Source organism: Saccostrea cucullata, unplaced genomic scaffold, assembly GCF_032062105.1.
Source record: "Saccostrea cucullata isolate Sc308-1 unplaced genomic scaffold, CSIRO_AGI_Scuc_v1 ctg9836, whole genome shotgun sequence".
Classification (NCBI taxonomy): Eukaryota; Metazoa; Mollusca; class Bivalvia; order Ostreida; family Ostreidae; genus Saccostrea; species Saccostrea cuccullata.
The window spans coordinates 7,519-16,571 of NW_026934446.1; the positions used below are offsets into that span (position 1 = coordinate 7,519).

Sequence of the window (9,053 nt, forward strand, 5' to 3'; positions counted from 1 at the left end):
GCCTCATTAGAAACCAGTATTACGGACATTCAGCTGATTTGTCCCTGTCCGATTCAGAATTTAGACAGGAATGGCGGAACATCCGGGACATTGTAATGGAGCTAGAGCGACACCTAGGAACAACCACGATATACCAGGATGCAGTCAACGAGATAAAAACCTGCTCCATGGACCCAGAACAAGAGAAGAAATACTTAGATTTACTTGGAGATATCAGAGAACTTCATACAACTGTGGATTATTTATCGAGTAAGTAATTATAATCCTTCCTGTTATTTATGGCTTAATGATTCTTTACTGGGAATATTTTGATGAATTTAGACAGGAATGGCAAAGCATTCAAGATTTTAGACATTACTTATCATAATACTTAATAAACATTTCATCAGATTGATAATTATCAGATGTTGAAATATAAAAATTAAAAAAAAAAATATCTAACTTTTAATTTATTGTATCTATTCCTATTTCGTAGGTAATATGCTGATGATGCGAAGAGAATTGGCGCTTCACGGTAAATATCTCATATAAGTTGCATGTCATGATGATCGTATAAATGAGATGATCAAAATAGGAAATCCAGTTTGCCACAATGAAAAGTATTACTGATACTACAAAGCACATCAGTAATGCACGATATGTGGGATTTCATGAAATAGCAAAATGCGACAACTATGCTCAGGTTCTTAGAAAGAGTTTATACATTCCTGTTTCGCAATACATTCTTTAAATAAACAAACTCGCTGACTTCAGTCCATTATAAATTTTCTGATGAATATATCATGAAATATAACTTCTTTTACAGATTTATTATTTTTTTGTAGATCCAAGACTTGCAAGAAGGATCGGTACGATAATATTAAGATAAAATAGATATCAAATAAATAGCTTGATATTTCATATTTAGATATTCAAGGATGCCTACTGGTAACAAAAGACAACAAAATTTAGTATGTTAATAATGCATGTTTGTTTATTTTATGGAAAAATTCCTGGTCTTAAAGGCCTAGATAAGATCCAGTACGCCATTAGAGCCTTAATGGCATAATGAAAGAAATTAATATCCGTGTTCCTTTCATTAACATACTTATTGAAAAATGCGGAGGATGTATTTCCTTTTTTAATTTTCTTCATGAATTCGTTGATTTATATATCATTAATCATTTGTGTCAGTTCTGTGAAATTTATTATTAGATGATTTTAACACCAGCAAGTGATCACATTTTGTCCAGCGTCTTCCTGTCTGTCCGTCTGTAAGCTTTTCACAATTTCAACAGGTGAAGGGGATTCAAATTTGTTCAAATGAAGTACCATGCCCAATTACAGGGTGAGACAATTAAGAATTTCTTTAAAAAATGAAATTCTCAAAAATCTTCCTCACAAGAACCACTCTGTCAGGAAAGATGAAACTCAGGTAGTATAAGTTCAAGTTTATTTAAATCATGACCTTTAGGGGTTAAGTGGGGCCACAATGGACGATCACAGATTTGTAAAGGAATTTTTTTTAAAAAAAAAAGCATACTCAGGTGGTGTAGATTCATGAATTGTTCAAATTATGTCCTTGGGGCTAGGGCGGGCCACAATGACCAATCAAAGTTTTACATAGATATATAAAGCAAAAAAAAAATCTTTAAAAAACCTTTTTCTTGAGAACAGCAAAGACATAATTCGTCATATTTATATGGACGCATCCATGTTATAGTGAAGATTCAAGATTGTTTAAATCATGACTCCCGGGGGTGGGGTGCGGCCAGTATGGACAATCACAATTTTACATAGGAGTATTCTAAATATGAAAAAATATTCTCAAGAACAAAAAAGATGATTGGTTTTGTTTATATGGAAGCATCCTCGGGTAGTTTAGATGCAGATTTGTTACAATCATGACCCACGCATTCTTACCCCCGGTTGGGTGGGACCACAATAAAAGTTCAAACTTATAGGGAAAAGTCACAGTTCGTCAAACAAATATGTAAGCGTTTTAGTTAGTATGCATTCAAGTTTGCATAGTTTGCTCAAATCAACCCCCTTTTTAGGATCGGGACCACTTAGGCATTTACTAAATCGTTTTTGTCCTAGGCACAGTACCCAGGTGAGCGATGTGGCCCATGGGCCTCTTGTATACAATATAATTCCTGTAGTCTAAATTGATTAATTATCTTTGAAGCTAAAACACTCTTGACTTTAAGCAACAATACAATTTTGCACATACCATTGAGCATATCACCGTTAATTAATAAATAGATAAATTCTGGAATCTTAGAGACATTAAGTCCATGTTCCTTAAAGATAACTATCATTTCTTTTCAGAAACAACTAAGAAAATGATACAAAAACATTATGAAGCTGTTGGTCATCTATTTGTAAAAACTCATGCGTTTGAGAGAGCCAAGGAACTGTTGGACAATAACGGTTATGTCGTCATCAAGGGAAACCCCGGGACTGGAAAAACCACAAATGCCAAGATGTTGATGAAAGAATTGATGGATGAGGGGGAATCTCCTCTTCAGCTTTACAAGTTCAAAGACTTGTACGGTAACATATCACCGGGTGATGGTATAGTGGTATTTATCGACAATTTATTTGGAGAGTTTTCTTTATCCAGCGATGAGATTCAAGAATTTAAAGCTAGAAAAGATATGATAAAGGTTTTAATTGAAAGTGACATAGATAATGAATCAAACAAATTTATTTTTACACTTAGAAATGATATATATCAAGAATGTGTACAGAACCAGCGCGATGACAATTTTTTGATGTCGTCCTTGGTTGACCTGTCAAGCAAGGAAAATGCATTGATAAAAGAAGAAATATTACAGTTTTCAGAAAAATATGAGCTTTCTGAATACATAGAAGACAAAGAACTTATTCATAAGGTATATGAAATGCCACTAACTATAGGATTTCCACAATGTTGTAAGTTAGCAAGAAGTAATGAAGCTTTTAAACAAAACGTATTTGTATTTGTAAAAAATGCAATGATGTTTATGAGCGACTACTTCAAAACATTAATGAAAAAACAAACTGTAAAAACTGCTGTTTTAGCATATGTTCTCCTGAGTGGAGGAAAAGTAGATTTTGAATTAATTGACAATCCCCGACTGGATTTAGAGATGAAGCACGCTTCTTTAGAATTTGTAGGTCTACAAAACTCGTATGTTAACGATTTCCAGGACAGTATTTTTTGTTTTGAGGGATTTTTAATTATACATGACACGATAGAAAACACCTACAGATTTTCCCATAGTTCAGTTCAGGAATCCCTTTTCAGTGTCTTGTTTAATTTTGATTCTGAAAAAATTATCCAAATGTGTTATCCGTCCTTACTTCTTACATTGACGACATGTAAAAACCCCAAAAGTACACAAGTCTACATAGAACAAAGCTTGTTTAAATATGTTGTCCGCCGCGTTGCAAATATAATTGGAAAAAGGTCTGTGATAGGATATTCCTCAATATCATCACTGGATTTATGGAATGATTCAAACTTCCATGAGCACGTATTACAATCTGAGGATTGCACATCGAAGTTTAAAACATGCCGTGATACCAACGGTGATTCAATGTTTGTGCATTTTTCGAAGGTGGGAAATAAGCGATGGGTTGAATATTTACTTCCGAATTCAAAAAAAAGACAAAGATACAGATCACTTAACGCCGCTTGCTCTAAAAATCAACCCGACATTGTTAATCTCATTTTGTCAACAGATGTGGAATGTGATCTTCAAACATGTTTTTATGCTGTACAGAGTGGTAATATAGAGTTATTGCTCCGAATTTGTGAGCTTGTTGATGTTCATCAAATTTCTCATTCCTTACATCCTGTCTGGAGTTGTTTAAGACATAGCTTACTTCAGGAAATCTGTTTTATGCAACACACACAATTAATTGAACACGTTCTAGAAAAATTTTCATTCCTTGTAGATATTAAGGACAGCCAGGGCTCTAATGCATTACAAGGTGCAGCAAGTTCTGGGGACAAACATGCATTTAATCTTTTGTTAAAGTTTGGCTTTGATCCTTATGAAAAAGATCGAGACAATGGTCACACTGTTCTTACTTGTGCTTGTCAGGATGGAAGGACAGACATGGTAAAATATCTTATTGAAACATATCCTGCATTACTCCAGGAACACACAGATGTTCGTGGAAAAAGTCTTCTGCATTGGGCAGCTTTCAGTGGGAATATAGATATGTTTGAATATATGCTTAACCTCTTTGAGAATGAAAATATATTACATGTACCAAGTGACAATAAACCAAAGGGATATAAAACAGATAATTCAGGTCAATCTATCCTGCACGCTGCATGCAAAAATGGGCATTATGATATGTTTGAATATTTATTAAACAGATACCCTCAATTACTGGATGTCTGTGACAATGATGGTAAAAATATTCTCCATTACACAGCCCTAGGTGGCAACATAGATCTTTTTAAGTACTTAGTTGAGAATTATCCCCATCTGTTAGACGTCAAAGACAAATTTAGTAAGACAGTTTTGCATGACGCAGCCTGGGGAGGCAATGTTCAAATAGTAAAACCGTTGATTGAGAAAAAGATGGACATCAATGCCCTACAGGGAGATGGTGAAACAATTTTACATCTGTGCTGTCGTTCAGGCAAAATGGAGATGTGTGAGTATTTGGTCAAACATTTCTCGGATTTATTGGCAATCAGGGACAATAGAGGATGGACAGTGTTACATTCAGCTTGTAATGGAGGAAGTGTTGAAATTATTTCTTTTCTTATAGAAAAAGGGATGGATTTCAATGCCTTGTCGAAAGATGGTAAAACTATCTTGCATATAGCATGTCTCAATGGGAAGTTTGAAGTTTGTGAATACTTAGTTGAGAATTATCCCCATCTGTTAGACGTCAATGACAAATCTAGTGAGACAGTGTTGCATGATGCAGCCCGGGAAGGCAATGTTCAAATAGTAAAACTATTGATTGAGAAAAAGATGGACATCAATGCGGTACAGGGAGGTGGTGAAACAATTTTACATCAGTGTTGTCGTTCTGGTAAAATGGAGATGTGTGAGTATTTGGTCAATCATTTTCCAGATTTATTGGAGATAAGGGACAATGACGGATGGACAGTGTTACATTCAGCTTGCTATGGTGGAAGTGTTGAAATTGTTTCTTTTCTTATAGAAAAAGGGATGGATTTTAATGCCATGTCAAATGATACTAAGAGTATCCTACATAGAGCCTGTATCAATGGGAAGTTTGAAATTTGTGAGTACTTAGTTGAGAATTATCCCCATCTATTAGATGTCAAAGACAAATCTAGTGAGACAGTGTTGCATGATGCAGCCTGGGGAGGCAATGTTCAAATAGTAAAACTATTGATTGAGAAAAAGATGGACATCTATTCTGTACAGGGAGACGGTGAAACAATTTTACATCAATGCTCTCGTTCTGGTAAAATGGAGATGTGTGAATATTTGGTCAATCATATTCCAGATTTATTGGAGATAAGGGACAATGACGGATGGACAGCGTTACAATCAGCTTGCAGGGGAGGGAGTGTTGAAATTGTTTTTTTTCTCATAGAAAAAGGGATGGACATTAATATCTTGTCAAATAATGGTAGAAGTATCCTGCATATAGCTTGTCTCAATGGGAAATTTGAAGTTTGTGAGTACTTAGTTGAGAATTATCCCCATCTGTTAGACGTCAAGGACAAATTTAGTGAGACAGTGTTGCATGATGCAGCCTGGGGAGGCAATGTTCAAATAGTAAAACTGTTGATTGAGAAAAAGATGGACATCAATGCCCTACAGGGAGATGGTGAAACAATTTTACATCAATGCTGTCGTTCTGGTAAAATGGAGATGTGTGAATATTTGGTCAATCATTTTCCAGATTTATTGGAGATAAGAGACAATGACGGGTGGACAGCGTTACATTCAGCTTGTAAGGTAGGAAGTGTTGAAATTGTTTCTTTTCTTATAGAAAAAGGAATGGACATTAATATCTTGTCAAATAATGGTAGAAGTATCCTGCATTTAGCTGGTTTCAATGGGAAATTTGAAGTTTGTGAGTACTTAGTTGAGAATTATCCCAACCTATTAGACCTCAGAGACAAATCCAGTAACACAGTGTTGCATGATGCGGCCTGGGGAGGGAATGTTCAAATAGTAAAACTATTGATTGAGAAAAAGATGGACATCAATGCCCTACAGGGAGATGGTGAAACAATTTTACATCAATGCTGTCGTTCTGGTAAAATGGAGATGTGTGAGTATTTGGTCAATCATTTTCCAGATTTATTGGAGATAAGGGACAATGACGGATGGACAGTGTTACATTCAGCTTGCTATGGTGGATGTGTTGAAATTGTTTCTTTTCTTATAAAAAAAGGAATGGATTTTAATGCCATGTCAAATGATAGTAAGAGTATCCTACATAGAGCCTGTATCAATGGGAAGTTTGAAATTTGTGAGTACTTAGTTGTGAATTATCCCCATCTGTTAGATGTCAAGGACAAATATAGAAATACAGTGTTGCATGATGCAGCCTGGGGAGGCAATGTTCAAATAGTAAAACTATTGATTGAGAAAAAGATGGACATCAATGCCCTACAGCGAGGTGGTGAAACAATTTTACATCAGTGCTGTCGATCTGGTAAAATGGAGATGTGTGAATATTTGGTCAATCATTTTCCAGAATTTTTGGAGATAAAGGACACTGAGGGGTGGACAGTGTTACATTCAGCTTGCAGTGGAGGAAGTGTAGAAATTGTGTCTTTTCTACTTGATAAAGGATTAGATACCAATGCTTTGTCAAATGATGGTCAAAGTATTCTTCATAGAGCTTGTCTCAAAGGGAAATTTGAAATTTGTGGGTACTTAGTGAAGAATCATCCCCATCTATTAAATATTAGGGACAATTCTAGTAACTCAGTGTTGCATGATGCAGCACGGGGAGGCAATGTTCAAATAGTAGAATTATTAATTGAGAAAAAAATGAACATCTTTTCCCGACAGGAAGACGGTGAAACAATTTTACATCAATGTTGTCGCTCTGGTAAAATAGAGATGTGTGAGTATCTGGTCAATCAGTTTTCTGAGTTAATAAAGATCAGGGACAATAGAGGATGGACAGTGTTACATTCAGCTTGCAGTGGTGGAAGTTTAGATATAGTTTCTTTTCTATTGAAAAAAGGATTGGAAATCAATGTTTTGTCAAATGTTGGTGAAAGTATATTGCATATTGCTGGTCTAAATGGTAAACATGATGTTTGTAGGTTTTTATCAACAAATCACTTAGAATTGTTAGCAGTAAAAGATAATCAAGGTAAATCAGTGATAGATACTGCCGCTGAACAAGGTGACATAGACCTAATTCATATTTTCGGAGAACGCCGCTTTTAGGAACCTTCTTAATTCTTCAGCAATTATGTATTTTCACGAAAGAAATGCTGAGAAAATTTAATGAAGAAACTCTTTCATAAAATAAAAAGGGTTAAAATTGATAACACTTACATTAAAATGTGATTTACCCCTTGTATTCATGCAGGAAAAAGAAGAAATTAATATATTTTGAAATAGACGAAGATAGTGAACACTGATCAAATCCTTTATACAAAAAAAAAATTGAGAACATTTCACAAACAAAAATATCTGAAATCTTCAACGGTTAGACGAGATGTCTGGCTAGATGAGAAGTTTGAAATATTGACAATTTGTATGTATCTTTATTTTTACACTCTAGAAATTCTGGAAAATTTTTAATGCTCAGTGTATTAATTTAGATCCAAAGAGTCTTATTAGATTTTTTTTACATAGTTTCATTTTTAGATAGATCAACATTTATTATCTTTACCTTTTAATATATTACTTTGTTTTACGTCCAACAAAGATCTTTTTTATACAAATATGGGATTCAAATTGTAAAATGTACGCAGGTTCTTCAAATGATTCAGTACCAAATCTGTCATCATTATGCTTTTTAAGAGAATTCAAAACCATAGGAGACTTGAAAAATGTTATGAAAATAAAGTGCTCCCGCTTAAAAAAAGGTGTCTTGTAACCAATGATTTCAAAATTATGTGTGATAATCATATTCTTGCAAATAGTCTTTCATTTATTATGCCGTACAGTTTTTGAATGCTATTAACTAAGATTTTATTTGTTTATGTAAATAAGATAGTTAAAATAAACCGAATTGACATTTATAGTTCAAATGATATGTTAAAATCATTTAGAGCTAAATTATCGTTGTATATTCGAAAACTTCATTTATAAGAATGTGAAGAGTGTATAACTTCCTTTATAATTTTATTTCGTTAGTATTTGAAGTGATATAAGCATGATAGGGATTTAGTTATCTAGTTTATTTCTTATCAATTCATCGTCTTATTATATGTTTTATTTCATTGTTGTGTCGCAATTTATTTCTTTGTGAAATGATGAAATTTTCATCAAAGGAATGGAAAAATTTGTTGATTTTGCATATAAGTTGATTAAATTGTTTCTTTGAACGATTGAATGTGCAGCTTATACATCTTTTTATGTTTAATTTTGAGTATCGTCTGAATATTACAATTGATTGTATGTCATATTTTGCCTTTATATATGAACTATATGCGCGGGAAATTGAATTTATACATAGAACTTTACCATTTACAACAGAAAATTATATATTGTAGTTAGAAGTTGTAGATTTTACTGACAGACTACAGACTTACAGAGAGAGAAAAACTTTGATCAATAGTCCGCATGAAAGATATATGTACGTCACCATTCCCACCCACTATTTGTGAAAACTTTAAAAATAAAAAAAATACTTTAATTGACGTTTATGTCTTCAAAAATTCATACAATGTTATGGATATGGCACTTAAAATGTTCTTATTTCATTTTCATGAAGGATAAAAGCAACGAATATACATTATATACAAATAAATTAATTTTGGGCAATTGGGGGAAGGGTAAAAATTCGCAGGTACTTTAGTCATGGTTTATAATGATATCTGTACCGTTATCGATACCTAAAAAGGCTGCCCCCTTTTTTTCCCCAGCAATACTTTTACTATCGGAAAT

The 9,053-nt window shown here is 33.8% G+C and overlaps 1 protein-coding gene across 1 annotated transcript; it reads left to right on the forward strand.

Moving 5' to 3' along the window:
• Positions 1-481: 481 nt before the first annotated feature.
• On the forward strand, positions 482-8,028 carry LOC134240764 (serine/threonine-protein phosphatase 6 regulatory ankyrin repeat subunit B-like). Its single transcript, XM_062722847.1, has 3 exons — positions 482-514; positions 825-848; positions 2,311-8,028. The coding sequence occupies exons 1-3, from the start codon at positions 487-489 to the stop codon at positions 7,380-7,382; spliced, it is 5,124 nt and encodes a 1,707-aa protein (XP_062578831.1). The 5' UTR covers positions 482-486; the 3' UTR covers positions 7,383-8,028.
• The last annotated feature ends 1,025 nt before the right edge of the window (positions 8,029-9,053 follow it).